Here is a 16707-nt window from a genome sequence, read left to right on the forward strand (position 1 = left end):
CAGATTACAATCAGCTCAGTATTAACCTGTCTGGATGGGACATTGAGCACATGACAACTGTCAAATACTTCAGCAGCATCACAGACTTTGTTGGAGGGTGTCTGAAAGATGTGGACGCATATATTAGCAGCTACTACTATGTTTCGGACCGTTCAGTGGCCTCTGTGGAGATATTGTGAAACCTGCCACAAAGCTGTGGGTCTACAGAACAATGGTTATGCCAACTCTATTGTACGGAAGTGAAACATGGGCACTGAGGAATGCTGAAGAGCGACAGACTGACACTTTTGATTCTCATCATCTTTGTCATCTGTCCTATATCAAGTCCCTGGACAAGATCAGAAATGAGGATATTCAAAGCTGAACTCAGCAACCGCCTCCATCATGTAGCCTTTAGGGCTCTCCTGCTTGCTTGCATATGTATCTTTTCTTATGAATTTGATCATTCGTTACATTATAAGTTTGTTATTTGCCATTATAATGGGTTTATCAATTTATATGAGAGTATTTTAACTGTAATAAAAGAAGCTACAGGCAACATGCTGTTCGTTAAGCTAAGGCAAGTTAACATATATATGATCAAGAGCTTTATCCTAGATAGGTGGTGATTAGCTAAAGTGTACAGTATATATGTGTGTGACCTTTCACATAGGTAAGTGGGCCAGTTAAAGCAAGTTGGTGGTTAAGGCCAACCAACTTCATGGCTTTTTCAGACTTAACAGGTACACCACAAAGAACATGGAAACAACCAGTTAGAACAGAAATAACAAGTGAGGCTAATAGTCTCTAATAGTTACAAATACGTCATTCATATGAACGAACATGCCTACAGAGTAAATGTACCCCAGCATTTTTATGTGTCAGGAAGTTGTTTGGACATGGAAGGAGGGTACTTAGGGCTCAGACTCTATAATAGGGGCAACCTACCATGTTGGGTAGTTTTAGCTAGTTCATTGTTAGTTTGTCATTGTTAGTTCTTAATTGTTAGTTGTAAGTAAACTCTAAGTTAGCTTCTGTAGTCTTTCTATAGATTTAGTTTTTTCTAAAGTTCTTCACCTCTTACTCAAGACTTGAGGAATCTGGACCATTAAAGTCTCTTGGTAGGCCAGAGGCAAGGCTGGTCCTTTCTCTGATCACCAGGTTATCAAGGAAGGGTGAGAATACATTAATCAAGAAACCTTATAGTATACAATACCACCTATACTGCTAAAACAATATTACTGCTTTTGTAATTGATAATTTGATTGTTATTCCATTTATCTCAATAAAAGGCTTAAAGCTGCCCTTTGTTCTCAGTGTGAGTTTCCTTGTCAGACATCTCAAAGGTCCCTGCAAATTCTGTGTACCCTGATTCTGGGACAAGAACCTTATTATCTTCTGATCAAATTAACTGGCAAGCCTATAACTCATTATCTAAACAATATTATTAATCTCCCATAAAATCAGGCAACAATCAGCATTTATTCAGATTTGCTGGCTTTCTTGGTAGGGATATATTATTAGAATGGAGGACCAACAAATTCCAAAGCTAACGTACCAAGGAATGAAGCTGCACAGCCAGCAATCACAAGGGTGCCAAAAGCTTTGGTAGCATGATAAGATTGCCAGTGATGGACATAAACTGAATATACAGAAACAGACCACCTGAAGGATCTAGCCAAAGGTCGATCCAGGTGGTGCTCAATCTGCAAAGAGACCACATCCCTTTGGGATTTGCCATAATGATGATGATCAAGTTGAGCATCTGTGTGTTTGCAGATCAGGGCCCTAATCAGCCTATTACTCATCATGCCCCATTCCTACACACACACACACACACACACACACTATTTTAGCCCCAGTTCAGTGAAGCACTCAAGCACACAACTAAGTATTTTGATGAACGGGGACTTTGATAAGTAAACCAATGCAAGGGGGCATCACTGAATGAATCAAGAAAAAGGAGAATGATGATAGAACACAACTTTTTAGTTACATGCATGTACCATGGGAATCTAAAATAGTGAGGAAAAAAATACAGTGTGTAACAGTTAAATGGAAGCTAGGTCTTTAAAAAGTGTGCTTAAATGTTCCAATGGCTCTTTGTAGAAGGAAAAATTCTAATCCATACACTATATTCAAATATTAGGTAATAAAGTCTAGCACATAATCAATATGAAACTGCTAAATTGCAAAGCTGTTTGATTCAGAAGATTTATTTGTACAAAATCTTTGCTCCAAAATACTACATTATGTGTGGAAATTGTCCAGTGTCCATTAATCAGAATTCAAGTTTTAATTGAACAGAACTATGGAATATTGAATGTGTGTTTTTCATGTAATTGGCAATGCTTACAAGAAAATCCATCCCCTACTAACTGTGTTACTGGAGGAAGAGGCATCCATTTTAATTCTGACCTCTCTCCCAGCATAATGTACATCTTAAAATCTTGCAGCTAGCATTATTTGATTTCTAGGTTTACCCTCTTTTTTCCCATTTCCCTGGTCAAAGGCCTATTGAGGTCAGTGGATCAGGAACCAAGTGTTCAAAAGTCTCAATTTTAACACAGAATGCAATAGGGAGATGGGAAAAGTTAATTTATGAGAAAAAACACTGGCAATCTTCTAATTTCTCTCTTATTTTCACTTTTTTTTCAAGATCCAGGCCAAACACACATGGTCTCTGGATGAAATGACAAAAAGAACAAAATTATGTTTCATTGTATTAAATAATACGAGAGCTTCCATTTTATATCCGTACAAATTTTTTAAAATTAGATACAAAGGTTGCTGATGGTATTACACAAATTTTGTTTTGTTAGAAATGATCTGTAATATTACATTAATGCCATAGAACTGTTCATTTCTGCTAAGACCCAGCTAAAATTTTAGTCTGTTAGTAACTTTCAACAAGGCTTTTCGACTTCATATCACTTTAGCATAAATAAAATTTAAAAGAAAATTTGCTAATGTGAGAGGATGTGACATTTGTGTTTTAATTGTAAAACCAAACAATACTTTGACACTAATATGATCTGCTAGAACATAAACAATAGCAAATTTATAGTATTTTATTGATTATTTTAGCTGTATATGAAAAAACAAATCTTACAATTCAGTAAACATGATAGAAGGTCACTTAAGTAATGTCTGATGGAATTGAAACTACAATAGACTTTCTACAGAAATTCCTTGTTGTTCCTCATTATTTCAACACAGGATAAAAAAAAACACAAAGAAAGAGACAGTGGGATAAAAGAAATCTGTCTTCATTCCCCCCCCCCAACCAATGTTATATGTTTATTTGCTTAATGTCATGATATAATAGAGAATATCACAAAAATGTGCTGCTAAGTCATGGTGATGGGAGGAGGGAGGGAAAATGTGCTGGTAAAGAAGGGTGAAAGCAAACATTTGTATCCTGGAACAAATATTTGGAGAGTGTCCATGCTAGCCTTTACAAACGTGTTAGCTACCTTGAGATAACTGGCAATCAGTTAACTCATGGTAAATCTCTAGTGCAGACAGCCTCCCAAGACATTTACACTACATGTCAAAAGTATTCACAAAATACTTCAGTACAGTGGATAAAAATTTTTAGTTCAAAGGAATGATAAAAACATGGCAAAATAATTAAATAAAACTGTTTATCATCCTGTGTATCCACTGCATATATATCTACATACATACTGTACACAGACACACAGCACTTACATATACATACACATGATTAAAGTAAAATCTCTGACTTACAGCCCCCATGAGCGAACAGATCTACCAGGGTTGAAGCCTTTGCTCATGCTTGTGGACCTTGACCCTCTCTCCTCAGGGTCCCCTTGCTCTCCGTCCAGGTTACTCTTGAGAAGCCCATTCCTGGATTCAAAAGAACAATTTAAGCAGAGCTCTAGGGGCCAACTAGGCCCCATAAACTGAGGGTTGCTTTTATTTTTAAGTGCAAAATGAGTTTCATCTTCCTCATCCACCCCACATGCTTACACACACACACACTTTTTCTCTCAACCCATCTGTTTTACACTGTTTAATCGTTTGTATCCATCTTGAATAACCCTGCACAGCCACCGTATCCACAAAGAAACAGCCAGGAGGTAGTGATACAGAAGACTCTGATCACCACAGCGCAGTCCCTGCTTCCCTGCTTTGCTGTTTCATGCTAATTTCAATTTTTTTCTCCGGAATAAAAAGGTGATGGCACCCAGAATTATAATGACTGGAACTCCACAACAAAGACATAATTACTCTTCCTACCTCAGAGTTGCTAACATCTCATTTTTAAAGTGGCAATAAAATAATTCATATGAACAAGCTACCTCACCCAATTGTTCTTCTGGAGAATACTACTGAGGCAAGATCACCCAGAAAAAGTTTGGAAAAGTTGAAGCAATTTGGTATGTTATGGTGCAATTGATGTGATTTCCAGTAATTAGCTTAAAAGGGCTGCCTGTCTGACTATGAATAAGACAAAAGCAATGCATTCTTCGTAAGGCATAAATTATTTAAATTTTCTCCCCGTGTCATTTTCTTCCATCTCTCATCACTTCCACTCTCTTTGCTGTTTCTTCTCCACCTGTCTTAATCCTTCAGTCCTGACCCCAAGTTTCTACCTTTTCACGTTGGTGTCTGCCGCCATACACTAAATATCAAAGAGATATTGCTACTTGTGCTTTCATCCACATAAACCTGTGAGTTTTCGGCATATATTACACTGGCCCCCACACATCCTTTCTGGTGCCTTCCTCTGTCCTTGGTGCCCTTTCCCCATTGTTATTGTATCATGATCCCGTGTACAGTAAATTGGGCCTTCTCAGAGCATAAACCTCCTTTTTCAGATATTCCAAATCATTTTTTTTTTTATGGGCAAGGATGAGCACGTCAGACTTTTCCAACACTCTTTTCACTGGCTTCCCACAGAATTTCAAATCAAGTTCAAGGTCTTGGACTTGGCTTCAGCCAAGGATATCTAAAAGATCAACTAAAGCTCCAGGATGAAGACCGTGGTCAACAGTTTTGCTCCTCTGACACAATGGAACTCCCTAAAATAGGGGCAAAACTTCTCTGTACAGAAGACAGCTTTCTCAGGTGCCAGTCTGAGACTCTGAAATGAACTTTCACAGGAACTATGGACCATCACAAAACTCACCATCTTCCCCTCCCATGACAAGCCACATTTATTTGACCTTGCCATCTCTAACATAAACTCATAACAACATGTGCACGCGCGCATGTGTTTGTGTAAAACCCCAAAACACCCCACTGCACTGCACACACTTCTTGCCGTGTGGAAAAGGTGAGAGAACAAACATGTGACAGATGTTAGTCATGTTGCTTAATGCACTACTGGAAGGCACAGAATAAGAATCTATATAGTATAATAAAGATGCAGCAGAGCAAAAATCTCTCGATGCCATCTTGAAAGAGTGTTCCAAAGGGAATAGGCAGCAAGGCAATGCTTCACCCACCTCATTGCCAGGAACAGAGCCAGATGACCAGGAATGTCCCTGCCAGGGGTGGAACCCTTCTGCCAATTCTCCTGGAGATGACAGCACCTTATCCAACATCTCCTAGCCCTTTGCTGAACATTTCATTTATTTTTCCCTCCTGCTCCTCTGCCAAAACCTCCCTCTTCCCCATTCCAATTTGCAAAGAGTATTCTAAAAGGCTGTGGGTGCATTTCTGATGAGAATGCATATTTATTCATGTTATGCATATGCGAGTACTTGCAATGCTTTTTGCTTTCTGAGAACATTCTGGTGAATACACAGTTCACTCAGGCAAATGTTAGTGGCAAAGTGAATAAAAGGTGCAGATCAGAAGGAAATTTGAGTTTTATTTGCAGAATATATTTGCCCATTTCTACCCCAAACAGCAGAATAGGCAAGTAAAAAATGGCAGTGGCTGAAGAAACCATGTGAACAGCACTGTGATGAGGTAAGCTTACTCATCTACTGGGGAATGTTTATGTTACAGTCCCATGCAACCCACTTTACAGATTTCACATAAGCAGTATTAAAATCACTTAACCATCTCTTATAAGTGAAGTAATGAACAGTAGTAAATATTATCTTCCAGACTGCGGCCATCAGTCATTCTCTCTAATCCAACTGAGATTGACAGCAATAAATCCTCATAAGACAAAATGTGTTTTATGACTTTAATGCACTCAATTTCAAATTACTTGCACAGAAGTATTATAATTTGGTATAAACTTATAACACTACATTTTATCTATTCTGAGGCGTGCCCATCATCACAATAATATCGCATGCAGGACACACTGCATTTTGCTGCCAAAGGATCTGAACTTAACCGGTGTCACCACCATTTGTCCTCATTAATGCAACGCTGCCATAATACAGGGATGGTCAAACTTTTCTAGACATGTGGACCTGGGTGTGTATAGAATTGAGGCTTTGGGGCACGGGCATTCCGGGAGTGTTGTTCTGTCTCACTGACACATCACACTTCCTCAAGCCACTGAAACTTTGCTTGCCAGCTCATTGCAAGTCTCCCACAGCCAAAGTCTCTTTTACAGGGGGAAAAAAAACGCTGTTATTTCTGATTTGTGCTTTAGCCATCTCCACCTTCAGGCATGGATATGGCAATTATAGAGGACAGCACATGGGAATATTCTATAGTCTTTGAGAATTGCGCTGGACCATATTAGGAGTACTATTGGAAAACGTGTGGCTCCCACACCATACCTGAGTCACCCTTACTGTAATACTATCCTTACGTAGCACCTCTCAATGCGGTGCCTGCATGATCACAGCTCTAGGGAAACATATCTCCCCGCCCTCAGGAAATTAGTCTGACTCAGAAATGAAAGCACGTCTTTTCCAAATTCAGCATTATAAATTATCCAGGAAATAAAAAGTCTCTGAGAAAGGGAAAGCTATTCATAATCAATGGGTTAAGTCACTTGCCTTTTATCTCTAGGGATGAGGCTTCCGATTGGCACAGTTCCCAAACGAAAAAGATGTCTATCAGGGCTCTGATGCCTTGGCAGGTACATCCCTGCACCTAAAGTACTGCCAGGCTTGTGGGGAAATTTTCTTATGGCTTCCCTCCCTCTAATAAATAACACTATCAGCGGATCGCGTCAATACATTTCCTTAAAAATTAAAGAGAGCACAAAAATAGTCTCGGAGCCTTCTAAACTGATTTCAAAGAGCCTTCAACTGAGTAACTTCAAAATGACAGTTCTGCTTTAGTCTCCTAGAAAAGCTTGCTAAGCCTATGAGTATAACATCATAACCTGCACATCTAGGGTAAGAAAGCAAATAGTTACCGACATACATTTCTGGATTTCTACAAGAACTGCAAAACAAAACATGCAAATTACTAATAAGATTGTGGGTTTGTTTTTTTGATTAGCCATCCTGTGCAAAATATCATTCTAATATAGTGTACTCCTAGGATAAACTAATGAGGCCAATATTGAAATGCAAGAGACTCTGCTAAGGGAAGATTGTACAGCATTCTTGAAATTCTGGTTAGTTTGGGTAGGAAATGGTTTGCAAATCTGCCAAGAGACCTTTTCTCCCAAAACACAGACCACAGTTGTGAGTGACTGATTTACAAAGTAAGAGATATTAATCACCAATGCCTTTGCTAGAGAATATCTGCCAGCTAAAAATAGGCTGAATTACTGCTTATGGTTCTTAGAAGTAAATGTACTAAGGTAATGTACAGAACTTATGTAAGAATACAAAAAAAATCAAGTGCTCGTTTTACAATAACCTCTCCACAAAGCCGGTACCTCATCAAAATGGAAGTCTTAGCAAAAATACTACATGGTCTAAAATATAATCTAACTTCTACATTAAATAAATTACAGTAACTCCCCACTTAACATTTTCTCGCTTAACGTTGTTTTGATCTTACGTCCCTGCTCAATTACAGAACATGGTCCATTTAAAGTTGTTTCGCTATAACGTCATTTGGCTGCCTGCTTCGTCCACAGCTGGCAGCCCCACATCAGCTCTTCTACGCCCCCCTCCCTCCCACAGTGCCTCCCATCGACCGGCAGACCCCACGGATCAGTGCCTTTCCCCTACTCCCCCCGCGGCAATCAGCTGGCTTGCGGCGTTCAGGAGGGAGGAGGAAGAAAACAAGGACTCAGCGCGCAGGCTCCCCCTCCCTCCCCTGCCTCCCGAATGCCACAAACCAGCTGATTGCCGTGGGCAGGGGAGGGAGGGGGGAAGAACAAGGACGCAGCGCACTTCCCCCTCCCTCCCCTGCCTCATTAAGGGGTATGAAAAATTCATGCCCAGGAGTACTGTAGCTATGCTGATGTTACTCTTGGGGTAGACATGGCTAGGTTGACAGAAGATTGCTTCCTTCAACCTAGCTACCATTGCTCAGGGAGGTGCAGTTCCTACAGCAACAGAAAACCCTCTTCTGTTACTGCAGGATGTGTTTATACTACGGTGCTACAGCAGAATTGCTGTGGCACCGCAGCTATGATGCTGTAGCTCCAGTAGTGTAGACAAACCCTAATTGCAGGTAATTTCAAAACTGTTACACAAATACAAAGCCATTGATTAGCACTAACAGGCACAAAGAGGCTAACTGAGAAGTTATTAACATTCGCGGTGTTGTTGTAGCCATGCTGGTCCCAGGATATTGGAGACAAGGTGGGTGAGGTAATACCTTTTATTGGATCACCTTCTGTTGATGAAAGAGACAGATTTTCAAGTTTGTTATTATAATAACTGATACAGCTATTATTATAGTTATTAGCAAGTGATTAACTAACATAGGGCTGCATGGGGGACGTACTGTGGATTCAGATAACGAGGAGTTTCAGATAACAGGAATTCAGAGAACTGGAATTGTACTGTACACTACCTTTTCTAGTTTTGACTGTAATTCCCTCTTACGCTTTACACACCCATGCTTCCAAGAGCCCAAGCCATTCTGACTTCACTCGCCTGACTTCCATGATAGCCTATCAGTCTTATTGATATCATTCTCACACCTTCACCAATAAGGTTTGTTAATTTGTGTTGCCTCCACTGTTTTAGCAAAAACACAGTACGTAACCATCAGGGCCGGCTCCGCCGAAACAACACCCCCTCCCCCGCGCGCCGCCCCGCCCCGCCAAAACACCCCCCCCCGCCAACGCCACACCGCACCGCCAAAACAACCCCACCCCAGCGCCGTGCCACCGAAACAACCCCCCCATCACTGCACCGCACTGCCAAAACACCCCCACCCAGCACCGCACCACCAAAACAACCCCACCCAGCGCCGCCCTGCCCCACTGAAACAAACAAAAAAAACCCCTCAAGCGCCGCCCTGCTGAACCAAAAAACAAACAAACCCCGAGCGCTGCTCCGCCACCCGAAGATTGGCCGCACCTTACAAGGTGCCGCCCCAAGCACATGCTTGGTCGGCTGGTGCCTGGAGCCGGCCCTGGTAACCGTGCAGAGCCTAGACAGACAGACAGACAGAGAGTGGCTAACAGTTTTTGTTTTAAAACATTCTATGACAAAGTGAAGAAACAGCAGGAAGAATAAATATTTATAACCCACAGAACACTTCTCACGGTGTTTTATGAAGGTAAATTGGTTGCTGGGTTTTAAATAGAGTACTTGACAGATGGGTTTTAAGTGTTTCTCTCCAGCAAAAGAACTTGCAATATGCTTTAATGGAATGGTGAGAGAGCAGAGGGAGTGAGGGAGCTGCCTGCAGGAGACCTGAAGCCTGGAGCAGGCTTGCTAAATGAGCCAGACAGAGACACCTGGCACAGGAAAGGAACCTCCAGCGGCTAGTTCCTTATAAGAAAACTGAAAGCAAAAGCCACAAGGGAGTCAGCTTGGGCAGGGCAGCTACAGGCTGGTAAGAGGTTCTGCGAAGGAAACTTTTCCTGTTCCCCCAGGCTCTGAGGTAGGAGCCATGGCCAAGAGACAGATTTTTGGGGACTCTGAGTGATTGGGGAAATTCCTTTTTGTGTTTGCTTTCTAGAACTTTGTAAATAAAGAAAATCAGACTCAAAGAAGGGCTGTTATTGAAAGAGAAAGACTGTGACGTTTCTTTAAGAAGCCCTGAAGAAGGGGGGAAATATGGATGGGGCACTGCAGAGGCACCCCTGACCATAAGGGAGCACTTGGGTGGTGGCCACCCCATGACAGGGACATTAAGTATTTCATTTCTGAAGTAACTGACTTACATGATCACAGCTAAGCAGCCTTGTGAGCCTTTAGCAGTGGCACCAGTGGTCATGCAAGTGACATTTCTAATCTCACTGCTGTATGAGATAGACTAAATGTCAAATTTCAAAGAACATATGCAAATAACTCCAAGTTCATATTTTACACCTGGCCTAATGCTAATTTTAGTATTGTCCCACCAAGCAGTAAACATGCTGATGTTACAAGCACGATTACTTCTACAGACAAAAAATGGCAATAAAATCAAAATAATTTTCATATTTGGGTACATTTGTTTATCAACAAAAAGATCTAATTGTTCATGGTTTATAAAATAATAATCCGTTTTATGGTTGTTTTTTGTAATTAAGAATGTCTTCTAAGGCCATACGAACCTGGATTATTTATTTGTACTGATTTTAGCATCAAAGAATCAGAGAATCAGGAAAGAAAAACATAACTGTACAGCCGCTTACTTTCCAATTAGAATGTTGTGCTGCACTAGGGATCTATTTTCCCAAAAGCCGGATTTTCCAGCAGCGTAGCCTTTTTAACTCGTTTTGGTAAAAGAAATCAAATATTATGACAGCTATGTTCTTTGGAGCACTGTCAAATTTGGAATTAGAAATATTTTGTCTGGTTTTGTTTTAGGGAAACTGTTAACTGCCCAGTCTATTACAAAACATCTTTGGAGATGCTGGATTACAGTGATGGGCATTTGAGGAAGGTGGGGAAAGGGAGGGGACATAAAAATCTATGGCTTCCTCTAGACACAGGTAAGAGTTTACAAAGCAAGAATTAAAAAAAAAAAAAATAGTTTCCTTGAATGGACCGAGTGATTTTTAGAATGTCCCCATCTGATATAAAATTTCTTACAGTTCCCAAATTAAAGCAAGTCTGCATTACAGTAAGAAAAATCCTGCAGATATCTAACCAAAAGGTTTTCTGTTTCTTTGTTTTCAACAATTAGCAGACAAACACCTGTCAACCAACTGAGAGTGCCAGTTTCAGATTCTCAAAATTTTATAGCATTTGTTCACTTAAGAAAGATAATACAAAATCCATAGAGATTTTTTTTATCTCAATTTAATTTTCAAATTAGTAACCAAAGTTTAGACAGATATATATATCTCCACACACATTAACAATCAAAGTGCATCAGTCTATAGACTTTTATAAACCTTTGATTACAGTTTATATTTTAAAAAAATAAAATACTGCACCATTCAGCATACAGAAAAATGTAATTAAAAAAACCTTCCACCTACCTAGGTAGATAGCAGTTGTTGGCTTACAAACTCCTTGCATTGATTAATATGATGAACTAATGAATAAAGTAATTAACCAAAAAAATGCAAATGTCTTCAAGAATTTTTATTCCAATCCCTTTGTCTCTCTCTAGCACATACAATATGGCCAATCACAACTAAACCATGATGGATGAAATAATCTTTGACCAGAGGAAGTTTCTGCCCAACTCTGATCAGTGAGTGACTGGCTTATGCCCTGAAGCATAAGGATTTCTGTATGGATTTCTCTCTCTTACACATTTTATCCTATCCAATGTAACTGTGGATATTTCCATTATCAATATAAATATCTATTTTTTTTTACTTCTATTTTTTACTCTTATCTTAGTACCTTGTGGCAAAGAGTTCTACAGGTTATATATGTGTTGTGTAAGGCTATTTCCTTCTATCCGTATTAAATATGCTGCCTTTCAATTTCACTGAATGTCCATCATTCTTTATTATTAGAAAGTGTAAATAAAAGAGTTCCCCATTTACCTCGGTTATTCATGTATTATGTCCTCTCTTATTCATCTCCTCTCTAAACTGAACAGTCCTAATCTTTTCAATCCCATATCATATAGAAGTTTTTCCATGCCTCTAATTTTTGGCACTTGTCACGCTTCTATTTCTTCTAAATCTTTTTTGCAATATGGTGACCAGACTGAATACAACATTCCAGGTGAGGGTATAAAAGCAATTTACATAATGGCATTGTAATATTTTCAGGATTACTTTCTATCCCATTCCTAACACATCAGAATATTTTGTTTGCTTTTTTGGTCACCACTCTAGATTGACCGGAAGCTTTCATTGAGCTTTCCACAGTGATGTCCAAATGGTTATAGTTAATTTAGAACCTAGCAGTGTGTATGAGTCCTTCAAATTATTCCTTCCAAATAACTGACAGGGAGACTTCAAAACAAAACACTCTAGACAATGTGCTTCTAGAGCTTTGCTGGCATTTTAATCTGGAATGAAAGAAAGAAGGGCCACTAAATGTTTATGCGGTTCCCATCCGGTGAAGCAGATTCCTGGATAAATTCAGAAATAAGCTGGGCAAGCTGCAGATGATCAGTTCTTCTGTCACCATCAAGTGTCACTGCAATCAATCAGCATTACTACAGGGACACAAGGGACAGTGAAGTCATCTGTCTAAATACCAGAGGTATAAAGGAAATGGTACATATTTTCAAGATGTTTCAGGGAGTGAATGTTGCCTCTTTGTAAAAAAAAAAAAAAAAACACACCTGAAATAAGATCTGATAATTATCTAGAATAACAAATAAGGGCAAACAAGAAATTTATAAATTTAGGGCCAAGATTTCCAAAACTGACTAGGGATTTGGTGGTCAACGTCAGCCACCTTAAAAGTGCCTGATTTTCAGACGACACATGCTCAGCCCTTTCTGAAAAAAAAAAAATAGAATTAAATAAAAATCCAGCCCCTTTATGATGATGTCTCAAGTGGGGCACCCAAAATTACTCTCTGCTTTTGAAAACCATGTCCTGGGTATTTAGCAGTGAAATTCTTGTCCAGTAAAATTATTAATTGCGAAATCAAATCCACAAATCAAATCAGTTACTGACAGTTACACACGAGTTTTCCATTCAGTTGATTGTTACCATGATCACTGTTTGAACATTTGTGTCATATTTTATAGCATTTGCTACCACACATGAGACATAAGTCACTGCGTACCAAAACATAAGGAATCCCACCATGGAGAGTGATTTATTAGGTTTATTCACATAATGAAAAAGCCTTAACTTTTGACACAGTAGGCATGAGTTATGATGACCTTACCCAAGAGTGAAAGAAACACAATCACCCTTCACAGATGACACATTCCATTTATTCAACAGAGATTAATTTAGGTTTATTTTAAAGGGCTATAATTTTATATACAGCAGAACTTTGTTTACCTGGTCTAATTGGGACCAGGGCCAGCTCAGATAATCAAAACTCTGGATAAACCAGAGAATGGGAAAATGCGATGCTGCAACACCAGCTAGCAGCCACAGGACAGATCACCCGCTTCTGGCCCTGGATTCCTGGTTGTTCGGTAAATGCGGAGAGGCAGTTAAGTGAGGGTCTGAGAAACGGGGTTCTATTGTTCATATAGTTTGTCTTTTTTAATGCAGCATATTCGGTAAATGGATCAAATCAACTGTCAAACTAAGCTTGAAAACAGATCATGTTATCTACATATGTAATGCAAATTTTACATTCCCAGGAGAGAAGGCTGAGAGAGAAGACTGCCAACCATGGAGCTGTCGCATCAGAAGCATTCCACCAAAACTTGAAAGCAGATGCAAAATCATGGGGCATGGCTCTTCTGTTGAACAACCCTGAGAGCAGATGTTAGACCCTTGCATAAAATTGCTGACTGCTGTCTACTGAAGATTTGTACCAAATGCATCACATTAAATCCATTCTGGATATGGGGAGGTGGTAGGGGCCCTGTAGGCCAAAGAAGCTACACTTCTACAGGCAGAACCGCAGCAACAGTCAACTTAGGGAGAAAGCTTTGGCTGGGATTTCCGTTTCACTATTAAGAACATGAGAACGGCCATACTGGGTCAGACCAAAGGTCCATCCAGCCCAGTAGCCTGTCTTCCAATAGTGGCCAATGCCAGGTAATTCAGAGGTATTATTTACCTTATTAATTAAGAAACCCCAAGAAGGAGGTGATTTTGCCTATATGAAATGTGAGCAAAGTTTGGTTGGAGGAGGGTGAGACCACCACCTGAACTTAAGACCATTTCACACAAATTTTGGCATCTGTTAGTTCACCAAAATAAATTAATAAATGAGAAGATGAGGGGAAGAGTTAGAAATAAATCTGTGCAGACTTTTGGCTCCAGCAGCAGCTACTTTAATTCTATTTGTCATTATGTACCAAACTTTTTCAAAGATCACATGGAAATTCAATAGTGAAGTTACCTTCATTCAAGGATACCAAAGAACTGTGTAAACATTAATTAAACCTTATCACAATCCTGCTTCTGAGCAAGCAGTGAATCTGGGCTCTTAGAAAGAAAGCATAAAAACTACTATACATGGAGAAAAGGCCAAAATGTCTCCCTTTCTTCATGAACAGGCAAAACAAAACTAACATTGAGTTATTTGCTGTGATTCCAATTATCTAACAACTTCCATGTGACATGTGTCTTAATGGGGCTTATTTGGTGCTCTAAAGGGGTCACTGTTTTCTAGGATGCAAGGGAAGAGCATTGCCAGTGGATGTGGCTTCGAAGGCTGGATAAACCTGACAAACTTATATCATAGCCAAGATTGCCAAGCAATCTTGACTCACAAGCTGTCCCAATTACGTAACATTATTGAAATGGGGGATTTGACAGAATAAATCTTCCCGAGTGAAAAACAAATGAAGGGCAAATAAAATGGAGCAGAATGGAAGCCACAAAGTGTATTAGAAAATCAGAAGGCAATGAAGAGAAGGAAATAGTGTATATTTGGGGGTGGGCGAGCTTAAATAGCTGAAATAAGAACACTGGGGAGAAGACTGTTCAGTAATAACTAATATCATTTGGTAAACACAAGCTGTTTTTGGTTGATACAATATATATAATAGGATCAACTCCAGAATCAGTAAAGGCAGGTACTGTGTCTTTAATTAGACTGCTAATGGTTATGTCAGTGAATGAGTCATTTTAAAAACTGAATTGACTAACACTGTTTTATTTAGTCTTGTGTAAGAAACATTTCAACACCCCACAAACAGATTAGTTCATTTTCTGGGAACTATAATATAATCTGAAAACAAGAGATCAACTCAATGTCATTAATGCCTGGTGAGTTTAAAACAAATGAAAAAGGAAATATTTCCCACCATGTACACATATGCCATGTAATTCACCAGTACAGGAGGTCATGAGGTGGAGATGAATTGTTAAAAGAGCTGAATAGCTTACCATTAATGACACGTAGCTATTCATGCTAAGTAAGTGTGGTAACGTCCCTTGCTTCAAAGCATAAGCATATAATCTACCAGGGTATGGAAGGAACTTTTTTCTTCTTTCCCTTTTCACATACTAAACTATTAAATCTATGCATTTCCTCTGAAGTAATGGCCACTGGCAGAGGCGGGATAACCAGATTTGATGAATGAGTGAATCGTACACTATGGCAAATCCTGTACTCCTTAGTTAAACATCCGCAACTCTCACTTTATATTGCCATACTTGCCAAATCTCCGTACCACCACCTCCACTGCACTGTAGCAAAGCCTTGGTATCAAAATGCTATATATTTATGTCTACAAGAGACCAGAAAGTTACCAAATAGAGATGTGATGTGTTTAATAACCACATGTGATAGTTGGAAATTAATATTCTACTTTCAACAGATACCAAGACTCTGACCTTGTAAATCTTTTTGTATCAAGCTCTTAGCAAGGAGCAAAAAAGGCACTTGTTCCTATTGATTTCTGTTCTATGATTACTGCATACAAACTTGTCTTCTCTATGAAACTTATACTGCAAATTTGACAATTGGATAAGCATCTAGACATTTGGCGTATTTTTCACTACCTTCTTAATCGTATCTCCTGACAAGTCATTCTTCACAAATATTTGTATAGCTAAATGAAAATAAAGCAGAAAGAGAAATTCATTTTACTGAACAATTCAGGGAAGAGCTCTTTTTAAAACCTTTTCCATAGAGCAGTTGTTTGGGATTTTTTTTACAGTATTTATATTTATCAAAACTAGTTGATAGATATATCAACCTTTTTACTGCCTATCATTTGACACTTTGGAATATTTACCATTTGATATAGGAAACAGGTTAGAATAGAAAAACTGTCTGCCTAAACATTCCTTCGGGTTTACAAAATGTATATGCTTCTTGTTTAAGTGATTAAAAAAACACTGTTAAAAGAAGATTAAAAGTATTTTAAGTTAATTAATGCAGCCACAAAACATCCATTTTCAGCTTGGAAACTGACAACATAAGAAAACAAGCCATTAATAGTCTCTGATTATTCTCTACGTTTTCAGAAACATATAATCATGACACGTATAACTGTAGTAATATCCATAAAATATCCTTTTTCTAGTTCAGACACAATTTTCTCATTAGAACGCCTGCAGAACTTAGAGGACATAACTAAGATAGCCTATATAACCAGAAACTTATTGTTATGAGGGAATGCATGTTCTTTAAGTTAGTTACAGGTCAGAGCATTTGGTTCATATTATAAAGCTGAAAATTATGAGATTTTAAGCTCTGACTTTTTTGC

General features: G+C 39.0%; 1 protein-coding gene across 1 annotated transcript in view; it reads right to left on the minus strand.

The window, feature by feature from the left end:
- Window positions 1-16707, minus strand: part of FRMPD4 (FERM and PDZ domain containing 4) — a 448829-nt gene that overhangs the window by 420398 nt on the left and 11724 nt on the right. Inside the window, exon 2 of the mRNA XM_034772197.1 lies at window positions 3733-3852. Coding sequence (XP_034628088.1) covers window positions 3733-3852 — 120 coding nt within the window. The remainder of the gene's footprint in view (window positions 1-3732; window positions 3853-16707) is intronic.

Source organism: Trachemys scripta, chromosome 1 (assembly GCF_013100865.1).
Source record: "Trachemys scripta elegans isolate TJP31775 chromosome 1, CAS_Tse_1.0, whole genome shotgun sequence".
Classification (NCBI taxonomy): Eukaryota; Metazoa; Chordata; order Testudines; family Emydidae; genus Trachemys; species Trachemys scripta.